Source organism: Chiloscyllium plagiosum, unplaced genomic scaffold, assembly GCF_037043375.1.
Source record: "Chiloscyllium plagiosum isolate Xiang-an unplaced genomic scaffold, Cpla_swu_hap1 HiC_scaffold_17, whole genome shotgun sequence".
Taxonomy (NCBI): domain Eukaryota; kingdom Metazoa; phylum Chordata; class Chondrichthyes; order Orectolobiformes; family Hemiscylliidae; genus Chiloscyllium; species Chiloscyllium plagiosum.
The window spans coordinates 68,501,681-68,528,481 of NW_028270155.1; the positions used below are offsets into that span (position 1 = coordinate 68,501,681).

The 26,801-nt window shown below is 42.2% G+C and overlaps 1 protein-coding gene across 1 annotated transcript; it reads right to left on the minus strand.

Moving 5' to 3' along the window:
* Nucleotides 1-337: 337 nt before the first annotated feature.
* Nucleotides 338-10,090, minus strand: LOC122558564 (tapasin-related protein-like). Its single transcript, XM_043707304.2, has 6 exons — nucleotides 10,013-10,090; nucleotides 9,347-9,652; nucleotides 7,528-7,821; nucleotides 3,412-3,516; nucleotides 2,807-2,841; nucleotides 338-959 (listed from the first exon to the last, which is right to left on the minus strand). Exons 1-6 carry the CDS (start codon nucleotides 10,065-10,067, stop codon nucleotides 807-809), a joined length of 948 nt encoding a protein of 315 aa, XP_043563239.2. The 5' UTR covers nucleotides 10,068-10,090; the 3' UTR covers nucleotides 338-806.
* Nucleotides 10,091-26,801: the final 16,711 nt, after the last annotated feature.

The following is a 26,801-nucleotide window of genomic DNA, read 5'->3' on the forward strand; positions in this document are numbered from 1 at the left end:
TTTGTGAGTGTTGCTGATGAAGGACACAATGCATCTTGTAAATCCAGTACTGTAAATTATTGCCGAACATTATTTTAAACATAACATTGGTCTTATTTAGTTCAATTGGTTGCCACTCTTTTGGATTTCAAGATTGCCTTAGAGCTATGAGATCTCAAGCCTTGCCTGGTACTTTATTGAAGTAATAGCTTGCAATAGTTCTTAAAGTCATCCAAATGTGTGCAATGTCAACCATGATCTGGAGCAAATTGTGAACGTTGTCTAGGGGAGAAGAAAACTTGCTGTACAAACTCTCCTTGATGTAGTAGAGTTGATATTGAACTGTAGTAGGCTCCTGATTGAGGTGGTGTAATGAGATCACACAATTAACAAGAGTAAGGAAAAAAAATCACCAGTATCAAATGGACATGTGAACAGATCTTTGACATTGTACCAGAGAGCTGTATTTGAGAATGTACAATGTACAGATGTAAATAAAGGAGTGTTACCATACATAAGCATTTGAAGTTAATGAGCAAGCAGTTTCATCTGCAGATGTGCCAATGTCCAGCCTGTGATCCTGCAATCCAGTATCTTTATCTGTAGGTAGCTGTACTGACTTTCAGCATATTCTGCCAGTTTACTGCCCCAATATTGAAAGTGATATTTAACTTTGCTGTCACTACTCAACATCCACATATAATGCTTGTGATGTTCCAGCCTGTTGTCTTTCCAGTAGCCGCAGTAAAGTGTGTGAGTGATGTTTTTTTAATGTATAATCAAATATCTGACACCTGTACCTTTCAAATAGCTCACATCTTCAGATTTTATTTGGGTTCTCTGCTTTTCTCTTTGTTTTCCACTTTTACTTCTGAGTATACTGTATGGTTGTTTTGCTGTTCAGGTTTTGGCGCTTTCTTAAAATTAGCAAGCTGTAATACTGCATAAGATACAGTGTTATCTTCATCTCTTTGTTCAGTCTGTGAAAGTAATATTTAAGATCACCTGTTAGTCCATTACCTCATTGCTTGAGGCAATTAAGATTAACAATACCTACCTTCCCCTATACATGTACCTACACCATATGAACAGCAGCAGTTTCAAGGGCCATTGTGTATAGGGATTAAATGCTGGCCAGCCAGTGACACCCACATCCCATGAATAATTTAAAAATATAGTCAAATTGAGGCAGAGGGCAAAGTCAAGGGGGAGTCTCTTCCTCAGAGCGATTAAGTTTGACCCCCTCCCATGATTCATCAGTGAAGGTCTGAAAGTTAATTTCATTAACATGCCCATCCAATTTCCTTCTGACATCACTAATCATCTCCGTTTCTTCGATATTGGTGCACATTAACTTATGGATGATTATCAAAAGTTACAAAAACAAACACTGCATGCCTTTTAATCTCTTTCCCAAAACCTTACATAATAGTCGCTGTAGCATGTACTAGCGCGAATAGCTTTTTTTTTTCCTTGTCTGGTTTAGCTAAACCTGTCTCAATCTTGGACACCTCTATTACATCACTAATTTCCTTTACGAAATGGAGAACTACTCTACTCTTCCAACTTAGTCTCATAGATAAAATCTCCCATCCCGAGAACCATCTTAGTACATCTCCTCTGTACACTCTCAAGGACCCACACAGTCTTCCTCAAATGTGGCAAGGAAGCAGGTCCTGCCTTTATTACCTTTTCTCTAGCCCAAACCCCTTCCCCCTATTAATTTCTCAACCCCCTTCCCCTCCCCAGACCTGATGAAGGGTCATGCCCAAAACGTCGGTCCTCTTGCTCCTCCGACGCTGTCTGACCTGCTGTGCTTTTTCCAGCGGCACACTTTATCGACTCTCAACCTCCATGCTGTATTCATTAATCTGACAGAAAGGCTAGCCAACTACTACCCCAATCAGAAATGTATGTTACACTAAAAAAAATTTATCTTAACCTTATAAATAATGATATAGAATGCCAAAGCAAATCGTTTGTGTTTAATACTGTAAATCATTGGTTAGAGCTCAGTTGAATCGTGGTGCCATTCCATTTTGAAGGAGGATGTAACATCCGGGAAAGGATACAGAAGAGATTTTCTGCAATGGTGTTGTGGGTGAGAGACTACCATTACGTTGGGGACTCCAGAATATGTGTGATTGATATCCTTGGGACAGAGAACGATAAGGGGCGATCTAAGAGTCGCAAAAGGTACGGGAAATCAGTGTAAAGAGTGAGGAATTGAGCTAGTCGGATAGATATTTTCAAAGGTCCTCACAGGGTATTTGAGTCCTATGATTCTGTGACATTTAATTGGGTTGCACGACTGCCTCACATCCTCAGGAGTTGTCTGTGTGGAGTTTGCACATTCTTGCTATGCCTGCGTGGGTTTCCTCCCACAATCTAAAGACGTGCGGGTTAGATGAATTGACCATGCTAAATTGCCGTAGTGTTCAGGGACGTGTAGGTTAGGTACATTAGTCAGGGGTAAATGACGATGTGCAGGTTAAGCGAATTGGCCATGCTAACTTGCCCGTAGTATTCAAGGATGTGTAGGTTAGGTGCATTAGTCAGGGGTAAATGAAGATGTGCAGGTTAGGTGATTTGGCCATGCCAACGTGCCCGTAGTGCTCAGGGATATGTAGGTTAGGTAGATTAGTTAGGGGTAAATGTAGAGTTGGAGGGGAAATGGATCTGGGTGGGTTACCCTTCGGAGGGTTTGTGTGGACTTGATGGGCCGAAGGGCCTGTTTCCACACTGTAGGGATTCTATGATTCTAATTAATGTTCCTAGATGATTGGAGTCATTCTTAACCGCTCTTTTCGGAACATTGTCACCCTACCTGCTTTTCATCTTGATTCACTTCCGCCGAAATGCCTAAAGGAAAGAAAAGGAGCCCATCTTGAATAATTTATTGAGCGTACTCGCGAAACCGGCAACCTAGCATAGCCAAGAAGTCCAACTCACAAAATGCTGTGCATTACCTTCCTAAAATCTGCAGTGACGCTATACACAACGGATCAGACTTTGTTTCTGTGGGATGGTGTCAAACAGGTGGTAAGTCCACAGTCCTTTTTGCATCGCAATGCTACTTTGGAAATAAAATCTGGACTGCTATTCAGGTTGTACCATTTCAAAATTAATATATTTCAAGGTCTGGACTATTATTTTAAGAACGAGATTTCGTGTAGAAATCGACGAAACATTTTGAATGAGAAGGTGAAATCCTCTCATTTAAAACCGTATACTCGGTTTATATTGTCCAACTGTACTGCTGATCGTGTAGCGGGCTTGAGGTAGCAACTTCGTTATTTAAAATGCTCGTTATTCCTCTACAATTAATCACTGTTCATCTGCGCTTTGTCTTTTTATGACGCTAAAACAGTTAAAAAAAGACATTGGGTCTTAGAAACTGACTGTATTCGGAGAAATAATTAAGATTCTTACCAGCTGATGCCTTTAACTTGAGTCTTGTCAAAACGAATATCAAAAGTAAAATTGCCAACACGCCGAATGTCCATCCAAACGCTAGAGAGTGATTGGCAACTTTATCTGCAGAATCGATATTTGAATAAGAAACTGCAGAGCATAGCGAGATTTATATGCAGAGAATCGTGGATCAGACACAGAAGGGGGAGATGCAAAGGAGTATCCCAGGACGATCATGTCCAATAAATATTAGTAGGGACTGATCCCTTTTCTATAGGTAGTATGTCTTCAAGGATTACGTGTTTCAAATGACAAATCAGCGAGAGGCCTGTAATGCAATTTATGGAGGGAACAATTCCAGAAAGGCACAAGAGACTTCTCTCTGTACCGTTTGTCAAAAGTAAAAGGTCTTACTTTTCCAACTTACCGTGCTTCCCTTGAGCGGCCTTCCACAGTGAATCTCGCATTTGTAAAACCCCGAAAGCATTGCAAAATGTCCCAGCGCTCTCCACGGCACGTTATTGAACACAACCCAGACAAAAAAAGTGATATGAGAACAGGTAGAGACAGATTTCGGGAGCGTGTGAAAGCAGAGAGAATCAGAGACGCGAAGGTCTTGGGGCGGGAAATCTGGAGTTCATTATGCGGAGATACCAGATTTTAAATGTGTAAACAGAGGATCCAAAAGTAACTGTCCTAGAACTGATTTTGTTTTAACAAAACAAAGAACTGCGGGTGCTGGAAATCTGAAACAAAAACTGAAATTGCTGGCGAAATTCAGCAGGTCTGGCAGCTGGGAAGAAAGCAGAGTAACGTTTCCAGGCCAGTGGCTCTCCGTCAGAATTTTTATCAGTTAGGAACACGTGGCATTTATGCTGAAGTCGAAATTGGGGGAAGGGGTGATGAGTGGATACGTGGAGACAGAACCCAGAGAGAGTTATGAAAGAGGTAAGTCAACAGGTAGCTTATGGAGAACAGGCTAGAACAGAAGAAAAACTGAAAAATGATAAGACCAGGAAAGAATGAGTGAGCTGCGCTGAAAGCGATCCATGTAATGTGATATTAAGCCCAAGAGTAGGTGAAAATGGGTGACTGTACTAAAAGCAATCCCCACCATAACGTACCGTGGATACCTGCGTAGGCTCCAGTTACGCCTCTGTGAGATACGTGGAACACTCCTTGTTCCAATCCTATTGCGATCGCCACCCACAACTCTTTCCTCAGTATATTGATGACATCATCAGTGCGGTTTCCCTTTCCCATTCTGAACTGGAAACAATTATCAATTTCTGGGGATAGGTTGGCCGCTGGTATCCATCACACATCCATCAACTCCCACAGTTATCTTATCGCATACTCAACTTCCTGACAGGACTCCATCCCGTTCTCCCAGATTCTCCATCTCCACTGTATTTGTTCTGATGGTGCGACCTTCGGCTGGGGTCTCAGAAATATCCACCTTTCTCCTCAAGGAGGATTCCCGCCACTGTAGTCGCCTTTAGCTGTGTTCAACCCATCTTTCGCACTTTGGTCCTCACACTTTCCCCTCCCTCGCACAGCAAGGACAAGGATTCCTGGGTGCTCACCTATCAGCCCACCAGCATTCACACCCAAAGGATCATTAGCCACCATTTCCACCACCTCCAGTAATGCCACCATCAGGCATATGTTCCATCCCCTCCATTGTCAGCCTTCTGCCTGGACCATTGCCTCCAGGACACCCCGGTCCATTCCTTCCCATGCAATGGGAAAACATGTGACACCTGCACCTTTGCTTCCTCCCTCCTCACTAATCAAAGCTCCAGAATCAAAACTTCCATGTTCTATGCATTCCATGATTCTAGGTGAAGCAGCAATTTATCTGCACTTCACTAACCACGGTCTATTGCATTCACTGCTAACAATGCAGTCTCTTCAACATTGGGGAAACAAAATGCAGACTGGGTGACCATCTTGCAGAATACCTACATTATGTCTGCAAACATGACCCAGAGTTGGCTGTCACTTCAAAACAGGCTTGCTGTAATGTTCTAGTGAGCCTCAGAACAAGCTTGAGGAACAATATTTAGTTTTCTGCTTGTGGACCCTGCAGCCTTCAGAATTCAACATGGGGTTAAAGAACTTTATAGCCCTTTTCATCCTTTCATGTTTTTACCCACCCCACACCCAGTCCTGTCATGACATGGGTTGCTTTCATTTGCATTTCGTATTATCTCCTGCTCTCAGCTTCCATTATCAATTAGTTAATCTTTATAGAGTCAAAGTGTCATACAGCACGGAAATAGATCCTTTAGTCCAACTCATACGTGCCGACCAGGGCTCCCAAACTAACTATTTACTTGTCTTTGGCCCATATCCCTCTAAACCTTTCCTATTCATTTACCTGTCCCAATCTCATTCAGATGTTGTAACGAGCTGCATCTATCACTTCCTCTGGCAGTTCATCTCACTTCAATCAGATTCAGTGTGAAAATGTTGCACCTATTACCTTAAAATATGCCTTCTAGTTTTAAATTCTCCTACCTCAAGAAATCAAGCTTTGCTATTCATCTTATCTATGCCTGCCATGATTTTGTAAACCTTTATAAGGTCACCCCTCAACCATATATGCACCAGTTAAAAACGTCCCAGCCTATCCAGCTTCTCCCTATAACTTAAACCCTCCAGTCCAGGTAATATCCACATAAATCTTTTAAACATCATCTCCAATTTAATAGTATCATTTCAATAGCAGGGTGACCTGAACTGTGCACAGTACTCCAAAAGTGGCTTCACTAACTTCCTGTACAGCCACAACATGATGTCTCAACTCCTTCACCCAATTGTTTGATCAATGAAGACAACCGTGTCAAATACCGACTTTACCATCCAGTACATGTCTGATGCAACTTTCCAAAAAATATATACCTTAACCCTTAGTTCTCTGTGTGACAACAATCCCAATGCCCCACCATTAACTGTATAAATCCTGCCCTTGTTCATCTTACCAAAACACAGCACTTCACATTGATCCAAATTAAACTCCACCTGCCACTCCTTGACCCACTGGTCCAATTGACCAAAATCCCTTTATAATCTTAGATAAAGTTTTTTCACTGTGCTATAGTAACAATTTTGGTGCCATTCGCAAACTTACCATACCTCCTGAATTCTCATCAAAATCGTTCGTATAAATGACAAGCAACAGTGGGTCCAGCATCGGTTCCAATGGAACACCACTGGTTACAGACCTCCAGTCTGAAAACAACCCTCTAAACCCACCATCTGTCTCCTACCATCTAGACAGTTTTCCATCCAATTGGCAAGCTATCCCTGATTCCCATGTGATCTAACTTGACTAACCAATCTTCCAGTCAGAACCTTGTCAGAGGTTTTACTAAAGCCCATGTCGACAACATCTACCCTTCTGTCCTCCATCTATCTTCTTGGTCATGTCCTCAATCAACTCAATCACGTTTGTGAGATGCAAATTCCCACATACAAAGCCTGGTGACTATCCCTAAAGAGTCTTTGCCTTTCGAAATCCATGCAAATCCTGTCTATCACAACTGGCTCTAATAACTTACTCACAAGTAGAACATCGAACATTACAGCGCAGTGTCGCATTACCGACCTGTGAAACCAATCTGAAGCCCATCTAACCTACACTATTCCATTCTCGTCCGTATGTCAACCAATGACTATTTAAATGTCCTTATTGAACTCAATGGTCTACAATTCCCAGTCTTTTCATTTCAGCCTTTCTTAAGTAAAGGCTCAATAATATCTACCCAACAGTCCTCCGGCACCTCACCCGTGGTATTAGATGTTAGAAATATCTCTGCTACGGGCCTACATTTTTTTTCTCTAACGTTCCACAACGTCTTTTTAGGTGTAATTTCAGTTTTCTTCGACAAGAATTTGATAAAGAATGATCTTTTATCTTTCAAATCTCTTCATGGGTATATTCTCCACCTTTCACTGAAATCTATTTTGAATATTTTGGGTTTTTTTTACATTTATGCTGCTTTGGAGTCAATACAGTCCATATTCACCCTCGCCCTCTCTCGTTTGGACAGCTGTTCAGCTAGATGTCTACTCTCTAAACTCAAGTTTGAACACTTGCCTCAGAGCTGCAAATGTTTCCAGTCTTACCTGGATTGACGGTGTAGTTGACACTGGCGGGTACAGGAAGGGAAACATGTGACACCAGACAGGTATAAACCACTCCGCTCCTGACGGGATGCGCTTCTTCCAAAGAGCTGGAAACCTCATAAAGCCCATCTGCTGTCTTCTTCACGGTTTGTATACTGGTCAGATTTTCGACACCATCTCTTCGCCAGGTGATACCGACAGGCTCCGGGTAACAGGCAGCGGTTTTACACACGAGTTTCAAGGAATCGGCGGAAATCCCTTCAACTTGAATGAGCTTCAGTGGCACCGGCGACACTTAAAGGAGAAAATAAAAATTTAATGGAATATCTCCTCATTTGACTACATCCGTGATGCTGTTACATTCATAGCGTGACAATACTTATGCTCTTTATCGTTTAATTTTAAACATTGAAGTGTTCTATCCCCACAACAAAATAGCAGGAATATGTGAAACGATAAGCAAAGAGTTTGAATCTCCCAGGACTGGTAACATGAAGGAAGACAGACACAATGTTCGGAAAGAGATCCTGGAACGGGATTGGGGTTAGCAGCAGTCGGACCTCTGAGCAAATATTTCGAAGACAGTACACCTTAGTGTGCTGCTGAATCCTTTCTCCCCTTAGTGCAGTAGGGAAGGTTTGCGGTACTAAACATTTTGTCTCGCAAATTTCCTTAAAGCATATCCTGAGGAAGAGTCAAATCAAATTTCGAACGTTAACTCTATATCTCTCCGCAAATGCTGCCACATCCATTGGGATTTTTTGTTGTGTTTTCCTCCTTTACACCTCACCCCTGCACCTTATAATTATTTTTTAGGTAGGGATAGCCATGACAGCCCCGGAGTCTCCTGCAGTGCACTCCAGATCCTTAGAAAACTTTGCTGACTTTGCTGACTGTTTTGGAAATTATCCTAAATTTGTATCCTCTGTTTGTTCATACCCATGGGAACAGCTTATCAGGTGTTTCCCGTCCTTAGCCTTGTTAATGACTGATCAGTGTGAAGTTCATAACATCCGCAAAGATGCAGAATCCAAGACGGAAAATTCTAATTCTGAACGCATGTCTTATATAATTCCAGAGTTTTTGTACTTCCCTACATTCATTGTGTCTGCTGATCTCTGTGTTCCCCTGCTTTTATCAGCGTTTTGTTTTGCCTTTAACAGACGTGAATCAGTGTCCGCACAATCTCTAGGCGTCATATAACCTGAGATATGGGGCCTTGTTAAATTTGCGTTGTTCGTGAGATTATTGAGGAACAATTTCGATGTTTTCTATACATGCATAATTTCCGAAATGTTGAAATACAAAATAATATAAATTTGCAAGTTTTATGGCCTGCACTAAGTGCATAGCCAAGACTCAGAATTGTATTATTCTTTAACCCTGGATCTGCGTTAGTTAAGGGTGGCAAAAGATATGACCCAGGAGATGGTAGAATTGTACCCATTGTCGCACATCAACATGGTTACTTTGGAGAGAAGGGACAAAGTTTTCTTAACTCATTAATTCATTCCAAACCAAAATTTAAACTTCTATTCTATGTCGGTATCTTCGTTTGAGAAGAATTATAAGCGGACAAAAATAACTGTTTGGAGATAAAACCCTTTCAAATATCAGGAGAGCAAGCGAGTGAAATTGGTCTTAGACTAAAGTACTCAAATAGCGAGAGTGAACCGGTTGCTATTTAACACGAGTTCAATGACAAAGAAACACAAATTAATTTAAAAGCAATTCGAAGAATCTTCACTTAGCGATCAAAAAAATTTGCACGTATCTAATAAAACTGAAAAGCAGCCTATCCCGGTACAAGGATCCTTACCGTAAACAGTCAGCTGTGTGCCACCTCCATCGTCAATCCACCTTCGCCGGTGCTTTACCTCACAGAAATACACTCCGGCGTCAGCAAAACTGGCGTTTAGGATCTTAAAAGAACTTGTTCCCTTGTTTGTATTGATTCGCTTTCTGCTGTCTGGCTTCAGAAACGATTCCTCACCCCGTCTCCGCCAATAAACATCAGGAGTTTCTTCAAAGATAGGAAACATGCAGAACATGGAAACATTCCCACCTCTGGTGACGCTCAACAACTTGGGGAACTGTTTCACTTTTCTCAAAGTTACTTCAGCCGCTATCAGAAAAGAAAGAGTCACGATAATATTTGCAAACGAACATACACCACACGAAGTAAGATTAGGCCTTTCAGCCTCTTAAACCTGCTCGGCTAGTCAATAATTCTGTTCTGATTGCAGCTTCGACTCGACTCCGCTTTCCCGCGTATCCCTGAGAACCTTTCAACTCGTTGCTTGATGAGAATACGACAGACATAGGGAAAAAAGGACTTCGCGAATTAAAATGCAAGAACTGTTGAAAACTCTAGCAATCAAAGTGGAGTAGCACAGTGTTTAATTGTACAACGCAGAGCTATTGCACCATCCTCTAAAAAGAATGCAAAAGATTTGGCGTAGGAGCATGTCGTAATGAAACGTACCTGTCCAAATTATGCCAAGGAGAGACATATACGGTACTATAACTGTCACCAGCATATTTCAGATTTTTAAAAACGTCGTTGGCTTGTTGTTGTAGATGTGGATAGTGTACTGAATGGTTTGGTAGGAAAATTTTATCAAACCGATTACCATGATCTAAGATGTCACATGACAAGTGTTACGTCCTAGATGTCTAGGAACTGGGAGGTTCCCTGATCACTCCGGGTTGAGCAGATTCTATCTGATGGCAAGGTCTTGCTGACACTACCAGCTTTTCAATAATTTATCAACAACAATGTTGGTGCCTTGGCTCAGTCTGAAAATAATGGTTCAGGTCGGAGGCATGGCCATGTCTCCAGTATCTCACCTAAAGTATTCACCTCCATGCAGGGCAGTGAGAGTGAGAAAATATTTAGCCTGGGCCTGCAAGTTCATTACAATCTGAAGCAGAAATCACTGGAATAACAATTAAAATTAATAATCCTGCTCAATTCCCTTTCTCCCGTCCAGGACTGTCGATGATAATATTAGTTTTACTCACGACAGATGTGAAATTCCAGACCACTGTTCACTTGGTTCGCAGTTGCAGCTATTAATCTAACAGCCTGAAAGGCAGCAAATAGTATTCACGGGCTGTTTGTTGGGCATTTCCAAATGAAACTGCGCGGAGAAGCGGAATAAATAGACCACCATTTTGCTGAGAGCAATTAAAAGAAAGGATAACAATGGAAGTGGGAACAAGAACGGAAATTGCTGGAGAAACTGAAGGTCTGACACCATCTGTGGGAAGAGAGTAGAGCTGGTGTTTCGAGTCTGGCTTCATCAGTATCCGAACACGGAGAAATGGGACAATGATTATGCGCCGTGTTCAGTTTCTTGTAGTTTCCAAATTTGTTCCGCCTTCTATTGGTTTGTCACCGCACTGGTAACAACAGACAGGACTAGTTGTACCCCGCTTCTTCTCAGTAGACTCTAGTGCTTTTGTAAATCGCGTTAGCACTTTGTTATTTAATTTGTGACTCTTCTTTAGTTTGCCTTATAAAACTGTTGTGAACGCTGACCTCCAGCATCAATTCACCACATCCTTCTCGATTCTAACGAGAAAAACCTTAGCTTCCCAGTCTCTCCACGTAGTTAAATCCCACAATCTCGTTTACATTCTGGCAAACATCTCCTCCGGTGTTTCCATTATCGTGAAACCCTCTCTAATAGATGGTGGACAGTTTGCACATAACACTTCAGCTGAAACCTAAATAGTTCTTAACAAATGCTTCGTGCAACTTTCTTGCTTTATGCGCCATCGCTCTATTAACAATGCTAAGAATCCTTTATATTTGTCCTGCTACCTTAAAAAAAATGTACATGCACCCCAGGTCTTAGAGTCATACAGTATGGAAACAGATCCTTGTCTAACCAGTCCATGCCGACCATAACCTCAAATCAAAGTAGTCCCACCCGCCTGTTCTTGGCCCATATGCTCCAAATATTTCGTATCCATGTACTTATCCAAATGTCTTTTAAATACAGTATTGTAACTGTACCTACAACCACCACTTCCTCTGGAAGTCATTCCACACAACAACCACTCCCTGTCTAATAAAAAACCTTTCAGGTCGTTTTAAAAATGTTCTCCTTAAGTTTAAAAAATGACCCGTAGTCTTGAAATCCCCCACCCTAGGGAACAGACACCTTCCATTCACCTTAGCTGTACCCCTCATTATTTAATCAATCTCCAACACTCCAGTGCAAAAAGGTCCCAGACTCTCCAGCCAATGCTTGTGACTCAAGCCCCTCCATTCTTGAAAATATCCTGGTAAATCTCTGCTCAACCCTTCCAATTTAACAATATACCTTGTATAACAGGGAGACCAGACTGGACAGTGTATTCCAGATGATGCCAGACAAACCCCCTGTACGACCTTAACATGACGTCCCAACTCGTATACAGTATTGAAAGTTTAGATCAGAGTGGTGCTGGAAAAGCACAGCAGGTCAGGCAGCAACCGAGGAGCAGGAAAATCGATATTTCGGGCAAGAGCCCTTCATCAGGAATAGAAGCAGGAAGTCTCCAAGGTGGAAAGATAAATGGGGCGGGGGGGGGGGGGGGTGGAGCTGGGGAGAAGGTACCAAAGAGTAAAATAGGTGAATGGGGGTGGGGATAGAGGGGGTAGGTCAGAGAGGAGGGTGGGAGAAGGTAGCAAAGAGTACAATAGGTGAATTGGTGTGGGGATGGAGGTGATAGGTCAGAGGGGAGGGTGGACAGGTGGGAAGGGAAATTGGCAGGTAGGACAGGTCATGAGGACAGTGCTGAGCTGGAAGGTTGGAACTGAGGGAGGGGAAATGAGGAAATTGGTGAAGTCCACATTGGTGCCCAAGGGTTGAAGTGTTCCAAGGTGGAAGATGAGGCATTCTTCCTTCAGGCGTGGGTGGTGAAGGATTGGCGGTAGAGGAGGCCCAGGACCTACATGTCCTCGGCAGAGTGGAGGGAGAGTTGAAATGTTGGGCCAGGGGTGGTGGGGTTGATTGCTGTGGATGTCCCGGAGATGTTCCCTGAAGCGCTCTGCGAGGAGGCGTCCAGTCTCCCCAGTGTAGAGGAGACCACATCGGGAGCAACTGATACAATAAATGAGATTGGTGACGCGTAACTGAAACTCTGATGGATGTGGAAGGCTCCTTTGGGGCCTTGGATGGTGCTGAGGGAGGCAGTGTGGGTGCAGCTTTTGCAATTCCTGCGGTGGCAGGGAAGGGTGCCAGGAGGGTAGTGTGGTTTGTTGGGGTGTGTGGACCTGACCAGGTAGTCACAGAGGGAACGGTCTTTGTGGAAACTGGAAAGGGGTGGGGAAGGAAATATATCCCTGCTGGTGGGGTCCGTTTGGAGGTGGCGGAAATGTCGGCGAATGATATGGTTAATGCGAAGGTTGGTAGGGTGGAAAGTGAGGAGGGGGGTTCTGTCCTTGTTATGGTTGGAGGGGTGAGGTTTGAGGGCAGAGGTGCGGGATGTGGATGAGATGCGTTGGAGGGCATCTTCAACCATGTGAGAAGGGAAATTGCGATCTCTAAAGAAGGAGGCCATCTGGTGTGTTCTGTGGTGGAACTGGTCCTCCAGGGAGCAGATACGGCGGAGGCAGAGGAATTGGGAATATGGGATGGCATTTTTGCAGGAGGTAGGGTGGGAAAACGTGTAATCCAGGTAGCTGTGGGAGTCAGAGCATTTGTAAAAAAAAGTCAGTGTCATGTCGGTCGTCATTAATGGAGATGGAGAGGTCCAGGAAGGGGAGGGAGGTGTCAGAGATGGTCCAGGTGAATTTAAGGTCAGGGTGGAATGACCTGTCCTACCTGCCAATCTCCCTTCCCACCTATCCACTCCACCCTCCCCTCTGACCTATCACCTCCATTCCCACCCCCATTCACCTATTGTTCTCTTTGCTACCTTCCCCCACCTTCCTCTCTAACCTATCACCTCCAACCCCACCCCCATTCACCTGTTGCACTCTTTGCTACCTTCTCCCCAGCCTACCCCACCCCATCACCACCACCCACCCCCCCCCCCCCCCCCCACCCCACTTATCTCTCCACCCTGGAGGCTTCCTGCCTCTATTCCTGGTGAAGAACTTTTGCCCGAAACGTCGATTTTCCTGCTCCTCGGATGCTGCCTGACCTGCTGTGCTTTTCCAGCACCACTCTGATCTAAACTCTGGTTTCCAGATTCGGCAGTCCTCACTTTTGCCTACAGTACTCAAAGTTGTGAGCAATGTCGGATATTTTTTATCCCCGAACCAATATCAGCCAGCATTATTTTCTATATCTCTGGTTGTATTTTATAATTTAAAAATGATGATCTGATTGAAGTCTTTAAAGGTATTAGAAGGAAAAGACAGGGTCGGTAAAGATAAACTATTTCCACTGATTGCGGAATTTGGAATTGGGGGGCAGAATCTGAGAATTAGAGCTAGACTATTCAGGAGAGATGTTAGGAAGCACTTTTACACACAAAGGGTGAAGTGAGGTTTGGAACTCACTCCACAAATAGCAGCGGATCCTAAACCAGTTGTTAATTTTCAATCCGCAATAGTTACATTTTTTGTGAAGCGGAAGTATTAAGGTGGCCCAGTGGTTAGCACAGTAGCCTCACAGCGCCACGGAAGTGTCATTGTTATCTCCGACCTTCTTGCAATAGTAAAACGTGAGTAATTCCATTATTTCAACACAGTCAACAAAAAAGAAGCAGGAGAAATTGAATTTGAGCAATTTACGTTCCATAAGCCTATCCCTTATCTTCAGCAGAGAGCTGAAAGGTGTAATCTACAATGCAATGAAGCGAAACTTGTACAACAATAATCTGCTCAAAACAAAAGTCAATTTGAGCAGGTCTGGCAACATGGAGAAAGCGGAGCTGACATTTCGGGTTCAGAACGTCAACTTTGCTTTCTCTCCACAGATGTTGTCAGACTTGTTGAGTTTTTTTCCCCAGCAATTTTTGCTTTTGTTTCTGACTTCCAACATTCCCAGTTATTTGTGTTTTTCTTGAATCTGCTCATTGTGATGTTTCTGTTGTGATACTTCGCTGCTAGGAACATGAGAATATTGGCGGCACGATTAAAGTGTTTCATTTGTTGTAAAGAGGATTGGAATCTCAAGAGGTCATGAAATAAGCCACATAAATACATTTTTGGTCTGCAGGGTCACTGGACGCGAAACGGTAACTCTGTTTTCTCACCATAAATGGATTTTTGGTTTCCATTCACTAGTTGACCAATGTTATTTCCAGTCTACAATAAGGACTTCTCTCAGTTCAATTGTATAATTTACTGTGTTGGATGACCTTACGCACAATGAGAACTTGCTGGATGTTTCAGGGGAAAGTAAAGGCGTGATCGATACACAGAATGGCGTCTCTCCGTAATTTATAGAGATTGCCGTCTCTCTCACGCTCCCCTAAATAAGACATTCTAAGACAAAGAGCTGCACATTTCTAAAGTTAGTTATGTACAGCGTCCAAATATAGGCGATGTCAACACGATTGGTTCGGATTTCATTTATTTTTCAGAGTTAGCGCACTGGGACATTGCCAAACATAAAACTCCAGAACGTGTTTTAAAGAAGCTTGTTTGGCAGTTGCGAGACTTGATACAGCGTACATTTTTAAAATTACGCTCTTTTAAACTAAAACGAAAATAAAACTACAAGGACTGCTAAAATTGCACGTCCTGAGACGGGCTCAAAATCCAACCACGAGCGTTTCCATTCGCTTCAACTGTAAGGAACCTTTTATTTAAAAATAAATATGTTGTGGGTGTTAAAACTTGAGCTGTGATGAACTCTCGGCCGAAACATAAATCGAAGATAGGCGCCTGGGTCGTCAGCAATCTCCATTAACGTAGAATGCGTCACAAATAAGATTAACCTTTAGGAAGGGAACAAGTGGAAACGGAGGCACTCCCACACAAAAGCAGAACCACACGGACACGAGCGTTCGGCAAGTCACATCAATATGGCGCCTGCAACGTAGTAGAATATCAAGGTGATTGGCAGGGAACATTAGAGATTGAAGAATTTTTCGGTGAAAACACCTTGGTCAGAGAGGCAGGTTTTAAAAGAGGAGACAAAAACAGACTTGATTCGGTATGAACTTCTAAAGATTAGGACCTGTGTAGTCCAGAAAATGGTGAAATGCAAGAAATTGGACTTAGACAAGAGATAAGAATTGGAGCAGAGGCGGTGTCCTGGATTGGAGGGATTTAAAATATTAAAGAGAATTTCAAACGTAAGACGTATTAAGGCAATGTGGCTCAACGAATATGGAACAACGAATGAATTGTTCTTGAGATGAGTTATATGTAGATACACTTTAGCCTGCCCAAAAAATTATCAAAATATAGACGCATACTTAAAACCGGCGCGCAAGCTGACTTGGTGCTGTGCACATATTCACACACGTACATGAAAAGGGGGCATTGGTGACGTGTAAAATGGGAATGGAGCGGACGCTACATTTCCCGTCTCATACAACTTCGCTGTTTTCCCAACACTCTTCCGTTTATTTCACGTCATTGGCAACATTTTGGTAATTCCGGTTGCTACCCCAGCACAGCGGCTTAACTAAATTGACAAATTATTTTATCGGTAATGGCAACACTGGGTTCTCTTCATTGGAAAGATTGTTACCTCCTACCTTTGCCACATTACCTGTATTCATCCCAACTCAATCCATTAAATTCCATTATGAGCGCTTGGAAATTAATGGAATCAATAAACAAAAAAAAAGACTGTTTACAAAGTTACACCACCAAACAAGCTACACTTTAACCGTTTTCACCAAATGTAGTCCTTGCAGCACGGCCATCCTCCAATTCACAGAAAATGTATTCCTTTCCAAACTTTGCTGCCCATTGGCTATCCAAATCGTGCTCACCCAGCTCCCAATCCTCGTTGACCTGCAAATGTTTCTTCTGGTTATTGGCTCAAATTTAAGATTCCGATTTTCTCTTGGCCTTGTTATTCCCTACCTCAGTACCAGTTCAGTCAATGATTCCACCCGCTATTCTCCTATCTGTGGAATATTGTATACTGCCAGTTCTTTGCCATCATTGCCTAGATTCTATGCTCCAAAATTCCCTCCAAAGTCTCTGCTACACCATCTTCCTTTTCACTCAGAATTCTTATTTAATCCACCACAAGAATTGATTTTTCACTCCTCTCTTCCTCTGCATTTTGTGACAGGGTGTGGTTTTGTTTACTCCTCAGGAGACACTACTGCGTGTTTGTGTTTCAAACGCTTTTTATAAACGTAAGTTGCATAAGATCACTTTCTTACTTTTCTAGTTCTGATGAAGCCCAATGACTGAACCGTTGATTTACTTTTTCTTGGCAAATGTTAGTCAGCCCATTGTATGATCAGGTCATAGTCATAGAGTCATAGAGATGCACAGCACGGAAGGAGACCCTTCGGTCCTACTTGTCCATGCCGACCAGATATCCCAATCCAATCTAGTCCCACCTGTCAGCACCCGGCCCATATCCCTCCAAACCCTTCCTATTCTCATACCCATCCACCTTTTAAATGTTGGAACTGTACTAGCCGTCACCACTTCCACTGGCAGCTCAGTCCATACACGTACCACCCTTAATTCTTTTTTATATCTTTCCCCTCTCACCCTAAACCTATGCCCTCTAGTTCTGGACTCCCCCACACCAGAGAAGAGACATTATCTATTTATCCTATCCATGCCCCCATGATTTTACATACCTCTATAAGGTCACCCCTCAGGTTCCGACGATCCAGGGAAAACAGACCCAACCTACTCAACCTCTCCCCAGAGCTCAAAACCTCCAACCCTGTCAACATCCCTGTAAATCTTTTCTGAACCCTTTCAAGTTTCACCAAGGAGACCAGATTGTTTTGTTTTCCACGACTGACGGTCACATGCAACTTCCAGCACAAGCCGAGACTACTCAGCCCATCTGATATATTCTGGCATTTTTGTTCCTTACTACGAGCCATGTCTAATCCAATTTGCATATCATTTTATTTATTTGTGTTTCGTTTGCATATTAAATTGTCTTTTCGATTTCGCTCTGAGTATTTATGTCTGTGTGCTCTAGTTTTGCATTCTATCCCAAGTGGAATCATTTTCTCTGGAATGATCCACCCTGTCATACCTCCTCATAATACCAATTAGATTGCTCAGGTCACCTGCAGGTTTTCATTCTTCTTTAAATTGGTTTGAGTGCCTGGTGGCAGGTCTCACTCCTGTCTAAGAACAAGGTTGGTGATTGTCTCACTTCCAGACGAGAGCAGCAATACCGATGTTGGCATTCCAGTACAGGATTGAACAAGTCCTGCTGTCCGAAGCACTACTTTTCGGATGCGATGTTTGAGCGAGTCGACATCCACCCTCTTGTGGTAACTTAAGGGATCCAATGCCACTACTTTGAAGTAGAGCGAAGCAGTTAACCCTACTGTGTTCATTCTTTATCAGTTAATCAGCATCTATCTGACACACGCAGACACACACACTCACGCACACAAGCGCGCGCGCACACACACGTAAACATACAGGAGCAACCGTTTACCTGGTCATCATCGTATTGTTAATTTGGGAATTTTGCAGTGTGCGCGAATTGGCTGTGGTGTCTCGTACATCACCACTGTGACTAAACTTGAAAAGTTGGCTGTGGCCACGTTGGGAAGTCCGGTGCATGTTAAAGGCGAGATATGACTATGTTTTTCTGTAACGAAATCAAGACAGATGACATCTTACTGTCAACTGATAAATTTGAAAATTTCCTTTGGAGTTTTATTTGTCATGAAATATTGTGCGGCTTCTTTACTTCGACAAAGTTGGAAATCCTTCAAATGACTTCTTTGAATGTTAAAGCAGACTGACCATTAGAGGTCGCTATTTCCTTGCGAGATAGCGTTGATCTGCAGATGGAACCGGTGGAAATGTACGCCATCTCTCGCCATTAGTTTCAAGTTGTAAATTGTGGTTACATGTTTTAAAAGCCAATAAATGAAGTTGACTTTGGAATCTGAAGAGTGAAAATTGGTGACTGTATGTCGCTCCGCTGAAAAATGATAAGCGCTGGAAAGTGATTTTAACTTTTAACTTGTCTCCGAAGCGCGCTTTTTACTAAAACCACAGTTCCAGTTTTCGCGTTGCCCTTAACCTTTCGGGGCACATTACGAAATTCATGCTAAAACCTTGCTGTTCTACACAGGAGAATTGACATTCACTCAATCTGGTCGATCTCCAGATGAACAGTTAAAATATGAAGGAGAATGACACTACTTTGCAACAAAAAAAACCCTAAAGAACTGTGGATGCTGGAAATCGGAAATAAGAACAGAAATTGTTGGAAAAACTCAGCAGGTGTAGCAGCATCTGTGGAGAATAAGCGAGTTAAGGTTTCGGATCTGATGATCCTTCCTCAGAACTGAAATTATTTTATGTTTGAAACGTAAATTATTATTTTAAAAAATTAAGTGAAATAAAATTTAGCCCGATTTGTAAAGGTATGTTGGAAACTAAAGTAACGAATGATGCTTGAACTTGAATTTCGCAGAATGTTTTGATATTTATAACTATGAATGTGTACACCAGTCTGCAAAAAGAACAATCTGCAGGTTATGAAACTTTAAAATGAAAGGCAATATTAAATGTGTACAACGTGAGCTTGAAGATATCAACGTGGGATTAATTGTGATAATAAAGACACCTAATCAGGCATTTGTACAATTTTTGCAACGGCAATCCTAAAGCATCGAGCCCTAAATCCAATGTTAAATACAAGCCTAAACAGATTTACATTAATTCAATTAATTTAATCCTTAATTCTAAAATATCGTGTTAACTCCACCCTTAAAACTAAACTTTGTGGTTTCATTGGCACACATAGCAGGTTATCGTGTCAGGTATGTTGATGGCATCTTTACACAAATTGGACGAAGTCAGTAGTCATTGACAGATGGCCAACCTCTTCTTGGCAACTATTTTGCAAAGTGATATTGGTTGAGAATTGTGAAACCGGAGCATTAAAGGATGTACCATATGATTATTTTTAGACATGACATTTGGTAAAAGCCTTGTCACTGAAAGGATCCGATGATTCTGAATGCATATTTACCAAAACCTTCTGCCATTAGGGTTTCTCCCCTGTCACGTGTTGGTCTCTTATAGAGTCATAGAATCACAGAAGAGATGTACAGCACGGAAACATACCCTTCAGTCCAATTCGTTCCTACCGACATTCTAAATTAATCTAGTCTCATTTAAATGAGAGAATAATATCCCTAGAGTATGCAAACAGGCCCTTCAGCCCAACAAGTTCACACCAACCCTCTGAAGAGTGACCAATCCAAACGCATTCCCCTACCCTATTACTCTGCATTTACCCTTGACTAGTGCACCGAACCTGCACATCGCTGAGAACTATGGGCAATTTAGCATGGCCAATTCACCTAACGTGCACATCTTTGGATTGTTGAAGGAAATCCATGCAGACATGGGGAGAATGTGCAAACGCCACACGGACAGTCGCTCGAGGCTTGAATCGAACCGGGGTCCCAGGCATTGTGAGGCAGAAGTGCTAACCACAGAATCACTGTGTCGCTGCAATTTGCTAGCACTTGGTCAATATCCCTCTAAACCCTTCCTATCAATGTACACATTCAGACGCCTTTTAAACATTGTAATTTTATCAATCTTCATCATTTCCTGTGGTAGTTCATTCCATACATGCACCACCCTCTGCATATAAAAGATGTCCCTTAGGTCCCTTTTAAATTATCCGCTCTCACCCTAAACCTATGCCCTCTAGCTCTGGACTCACCCACTCCAGGGAAAAGACCTTGTCTATTTACCCTATCCATGCTCCTCATGATTTTATGAACCTCTATAAGGTCACCCCTCAGACTCCTACACTCATTGGAAAACAGCCCCAGCATATTCAGCCTCTCCCTGTAGCTCAAACACTCAAACCCTAGCAACAACCTTGTAAGTCCTTTCTGAACCCTTCCAAGTTTTACAACATTCTTCCTATTGGAGGGAGACCAGAATTGCACACAATATTCCGGAAGTGGCCTAACCAATGTCCTGTACATGACCTCCCAACTCCTTTACGGAATGCTCTGACCAATAAAGGAAAGCATACGAACACCTGCCTGACTATCCTATTTATCTGCGACTCCACTTTTAAGGAACTATGAACCTGCACTCCAAGGTCTCTTTGTTCAGCAGAGGGCATTTTGGCAACTAATTAATGAAGAGTAATTATAATAGACACCATTATAATGAGACCATGAGGGCATTGCAAGGGGAACTAGACAGATTTTAATCTTTTTGTCCAGAGAACATCAAAACTGCCGACAGAATGGAGGAATACCACATAGTGGTGAAACAGTCTGTGAATGATTTCTCAAATGTAGAAAAGGCCACATTGTGAGCAGGAATTGAAAATACCAGTTGATAGAAATGCAAGTAAATCGTTATTTCAATAGCAGTCAGTCTTAGAATCTTAGAGTCCCTACAGTGTGGAAACAGGCCCATTGGCCTAACACGTCCACATGGGCCCTATAAAGAGTATCGCACCCAAATCCATTACTCTATATTTACCTCTGACCAATACACCTAAACTACACATCCCTGAATGGTATGGTCAATTTAGTATGGCCAATCCACCTAGCCTGCACTTCTTTGGATTGTGGGAGGAAACCGGAGCACCTGGAATAAGCCCATGCAGACATGAGGAGAAAGTGCAACCTCCACACAGACAGTCGCCCAAGTTTGGAATCTAACCTGGTTCCCTGGTGCTGTGTAACAGCAGTCATTAGTGTATATGCACATGTTACTTAAATAGTATTAAAATGTATTTTGTGAAATTTATAGTTACAACGGAAAAAATGCAATTTGATCTGGTCTTGAGCTATTGAGTTTCATGGTCCTGAATGGTAATAAACCACAAGCATTTTTATTTTATTGTGCCTACTATCTGTGTCCAACATCCTTCTCTTGATAATTACTTAGCACAATGGGGGGTATGAGTTGAGATCCCTCTTAAAAGAAATGTGAGAATTAAATGCTTTGCATTAGTCATTGGGTATGGACATCACTGGCTAAGTTTGTATTTATTATCCATCCCAAATCACCCTTGCAGATTGTGGTTAGCTGACGTTTGATTGCATCAGTCCTTTGTGTGTAAATACTCCCATACTATTGTTCAGAGGACATTCAAGGATGTCAATTCAGGAAGAAATGAGGGAACAATGAGGATGTAATGCAGGCTGGTGTGCGGCTTCGAGAGGAGCTTGCAGGTCGTCCAGCATCTGCTGCTCTTGTCCTTCCATATGGTCAAGGTCATGGGATTAAAAGTTGTTGTTGGAGATGTCTTGGAGAGTTGCTATAGTGCAACTTGCAGATAGTACACATTGTTGTCCCTGTACATCAAATGTGGAGGAATTGAATGTAGAAAGTGTTGGACTGGATGCCTTTTACATAGGCTGCTTCACCTTGGATGGTGTTGAGCGTCTTGGCTGATAGATATGCACTCATGCAGGCAAATGGAGACTATTTCATGATGCTCCTGACTTATGCCTTATAGATCATGAAAAGGCATTCACATGTCACGAAGCAAATTATTGGCTGCATAAATCTTTGCATTTCAATTGTTCTTGCAATGCCAGTATTTATTTAGAGTGCTGATAAATGTTTTATAATGAGATTCATTTCAGTCATGTAAGAGCAGAGGCACCAATCTCGAATAAGCATACAAAGAACCTTACACAGTAAAATGAAGAGTTGTATTAGAGAACTTACGTACAAATATACCATTAAACAATGAAAGTGTTCCTTCTTACCATGCACGAGTAATGTTACATATCATTTCAATAGTTAGCCACAAGAAATGAAACAGTGATAGATATCAATTGTATGGTATATGACTGGATATCCTCGGCTTCCATCCATAAATAATTCACTACTTCTGTTTTTCTAGATTCTCAGCTTCTTTTGTTCGTTGCCAGCTTTGTATCTGCATATACTGTGCATTAGTCCAGAGATATGGGTGGTGATTTGTGTTTTGGAATTAGCAAGTTTCAAGTGGCATAAGCCAAATTGTCATCTCGGCTTCCTTGTTTAGTCTGTGAAAATAATGTTTAATATCAACTGTTAGTGCATTGACACTCAAATCATGGTTGAAAATAAAGGCTGTTAGCAAATTTCCTTTCAATTCCTAATTTGCCTCATGACCTCTATCACGCAGAAGGACAAGAGAAAAAGATACCTTGGGATGTCACCATCTCCATACTGACTTGGAATTATACCACTGCCCCTTCACAGTCGCTGATCAAAGTAATCAAACCCTTTTCCTAACAGTATTATAGGTGTGTCAACACCACATGGAGTGCAAAGGTTCCAGATGACAACCAACTGTTATCTTCTCAAGATCAATTAGATGGGCAAGAAATGTTGGTCTAGTCAGTGCTCCCCACATGTCATGAATGAATATGAACTTGAGTTAGAGCAATGTCGAGACACTTAATACAGCATATGGCCTATCAAGTCTAAAAGCTTTTTGTGAGGTACGTCAGTCATCTTACTCCTTTATTTGATCACTGTAGCCCTTCCCTGTAGCCTCTTTCTTCAAATTCTCATCCAATTCCCTTTTGAAACAATTCATGGTCTCTGCTTCCACCACCCTAATGGGCTACATGTTCCAGGCCAATATCACACATGTTTCCTTGGATTTCCTCTGCATGTATTTACCAAAATCTCAAATGTATTTTCCCAAGATTTTGTGCTGTCAATTAGTGGGACAGGTTTTTCCTTGTCTCCCTTATCTAAAGCTACTATAATCTTGAACACCTCTATGATGTCATACCCTCAATCTCCTTTTTATCAAGGCCAATAATCTTGTCTTTTACAAGCTGATCATGCATCTACTATTTCTGATCTCGAATACTTACGTGGTGTATCTCATGTGCACCCCCGCAGGACCTACATTTCCTCAACTGTGATGACAAGAAGTTGATTCAGTATTCTGCTCATTTATAGTGCCTCTGCTCATTCATAGTATTTACTGATTTCTTTAAAAGTAGCCACTGATTGGTGGACTATAAACAACTTCCATTTGGAAAGTCTTTTCCTTGCTTTCTCTCACCTCCATCCACAGATTTTTTCACATGTTTATTTTCTGAACAAAGGTGATTTCTCATGACTGTACTGCTCATACATTTATTAACAGAGCCATGTCCTTTGTTTTGATGCTGTCCTTATGTAAGGTCACACACCTTTTAATATATATTATCCAGTTTTGGTTATCTTGCAAACACGTCTCTGCAATGTTATCATATCATAGCTGTTTTTCTGTAATCATGTGATCAATTCATCAAGCCTGTTACAAATTCTTGGTTTGAGACGAAAAAACCCTGCGGATTCTGGAATCCAAGGTAGACAGTCAGGAGGCTGGAAGAGCACAGCAGGCCAGGCAGCCATCAGGAGGTGGAGGAGAGTTTACATGTTACTGAGGATTATATCTGCAATAAATGCCATTGGTTGCAAATCCGATCAGATCGAATGGATCAGTTGAAAAGATAGTTAGAGGCAATGCGGAATTTACAAGAGCAAGGGAATGTGATGGATGGCAGTTGTAGGAAGGGGGGAAAGTTGCAGATCCAGTCACACTGATGGTTTAACTCTAGGAAAGGTAAGAGAAGTTGGCAGGTAGTGCAGAAGTCTTCTGTGACTATCCCCATTTCAAACAAGTATGCTGGTTTGGAAAATGCATGAGGTAATGGATTCTCAGGGGAATGTAACATGAACAACCAAGGTTCTGGTATTGAGATTGGTTCTAATGTAATGAGGGGTACATGGGGTTCCAAGAGATCGATTGTGTTAGGTGACTCTCTAGTCCGAAGTACAGACAGATGTTTCTGTGGTCATCAGTGGAAAATCAGAATAATTTGTTGGTTCCCTGGTGCCAGGATCAAGGGTGTCTCAGAGAGTGTGCAGAATGTTCTCATGGGGGATGGGGCCAGTAGACGGTCATTGTACACATTGGAAACAATGACATAGGAAGGGAAAAGGATGAGATTCCGCAGGGAGATGACCGTGAGTTAGGCAGGAATTTAAAAAGGAGGTCTTCGAGAGTAGTAATATCTGGATTACTCCTGGTGCTATGAGCTAGTGAGGGCAGGCATACGAGGATAGAGCAGATGAATGCAAGGCTGAGGAGCTGGTGAGGTACTGGTAAACTGGAGGTTGGCTAAAGTGGTGCCACAGTTTCAGAAAGGTGGTAAGGACAAGCCAGGGAACTATAGACCAGTGAGCCTGATGTTGGTAGTGGGTAATTTGTTGGAGGGAATCCTGAGGGACAGGATGTACATGTATTTGGAAAGGCAAGGACTGATTCGGGATATGCAACATGGCTTCGTGTATGGGAAATCATGTCTCACAAACTTGCTTGAGACTTTTGAAGAAACAACTCTATGACTATGACTCGAAGTAACAAAGAAGATTGATGACAGCAGAGCAGTAGACGTGATCTATATGGAACTCAGTAAGGCGTTTGACAAGCTTCCCCATGGGAGACTGGTTAGCATGTTTAGATCTCATGGAATACAGGGAGAACTAGGCATTTGGATACAAAACTGGCTCAAAGGTAAAAGACATAGGGTGGTCGTGGAGGCTTGTTTTTCAGACTGGAAGCCTGTGACCAGTCAAGTTCTACAAGGGTCGGTGCTGGGTCCACTACATTTCATCATTTAGATAAATGATTTGGATGTGAGCATAAGAGGTATAGTTAGTAAGTTTGCAGATAACACCAAAATTGGAGGTGTAGTGGACAGCAAAGTTAGTTACCTCAGATTATAACGGGATCTTGATCAGAAGGGCCAATGGGCTAAGAAGTGGCAGATGGAGTTTAATTTAGATAAATGCGAGGTGCTGCATTTTGGGAAAGCAAAGCTTGGCAGGACTTATATACTTACTGGTAAGGTCCTAGGGAGTGTTGCTGAGCAAAGAGACCTTGGAGTGTAGGTTCACAGCTCCTTGAAAGTGGAGTTGCAGGCAGATAGGATAGTGAAGAAGGCGTTTGATATGCTTTCCTTTGTTGGTCAGAGTATTGAGTACAGGAGTTGGGAGGTCATGTTGTGGGTATACAGGACATTGGTTAGGCCACTGTGCAATTCTGGTCTCCTTCCAATGGGAAGGATGTTGTGAAACTTGAAATGGATCAGAAAAGATTTACATGGATGTTGCCAGGGTTGGAGGATTTGCGCTATAGAGAGAGGTTGAATAGGCTGGGGCTGATTTCCCTGCAGCGTCAGAGGCAGAGGGGTTTACTTATAGAGGTTTATAAAATCATGGGGGGCGTGGATCAGATAAATAGACAAAGTCTTTTCCCTGGTGTATGGGAGTCCAGAACTAGAGGGCATAGGTTCAGAGTGAGAGGGGAACGATATAAAAGAGAGCTAGGGGGCAACTTTTTCACACAGAGGGTGGTATGTGTATGGAACAAGCTGCCAGAGGAAATGGTGAAGCCTAGTAGAATTGCGACATTTAAAAATCATCTGGATGGGTATATGAATAGGAAAGGTTTAGAGCGAGATGGACTGGGTGCTGGCAGGTGGGACGAGACTGGATTGGGTTATCTGGTCGGCATGGACAAGTTAGACCAAAGTATCTATTGCCGTGCTGTACGTCTCTGTGACTCTATGACTCCAAGTCGACATTTCAAATGTAACCTGAAGAACGTTTACATCCGAAACGTCAACTCCTCAACCTCCTGATTCTGCCTGGTGTCAGTTACGAATTCTGTCTACTTCAGCAGAACAGGCCTTAATCTGACCTTTTGCATCATCTTTTGACAAGACATGTTGACTTGTGCTAATCATACTACACATTTCTAACTGCATTTTTTATACTCTTTTAATAATATGTTGCAGAACTTTGTTAAGGAATAATGTCAGGTGAACGGCCCTGCAGTTCCCTGTTTTCCCTTGCTTTTTCCTTGAAAGCGAAGTTATATTTTCCAACTCTTAATCTGATGTGAATAATTTTGGAAATAAGGAATTTTGTTTGACCAATGTTCGCATAGATATCTTCATTTCCTGTGAAAATGTCTGTTGTCTGTGTATGGGTGCAAATATTTACTTTGGCATGTCTCTTTTTTTGTATACTTAATAATGGTCTTTCAATCAAATTTTATATTCTTAGCTAGTTTGCTTGTTTTCCCCATTTTATCAATTTTTTGATGCATTCTAATATCAGATTTAACTTCTTGAGTGAGTCATGG

Coding starts and splice junctions, on each gene's coding strand:
- LOC122558564 (XM_043707304.2), bottom strand. CDS start 10,067: ATGCTGGTGACAGTTATAGTACCGTATATGTCTCTCCTTGGCATAATT. Junction 3,517..7,527: donor CAACTACACCGTCAATCCAG/GTAAGACTGGAA, acceptor TCGATTCTGCAG/ATAAAGTTGCCAATCACTCT. Junction 960..2,806: donor TGAATCAAGATGAAAAGCAG/GTAGGGTGACAA, acceptor TTACTTTCACAG/ACTGAACAAAGAGATGAAGA.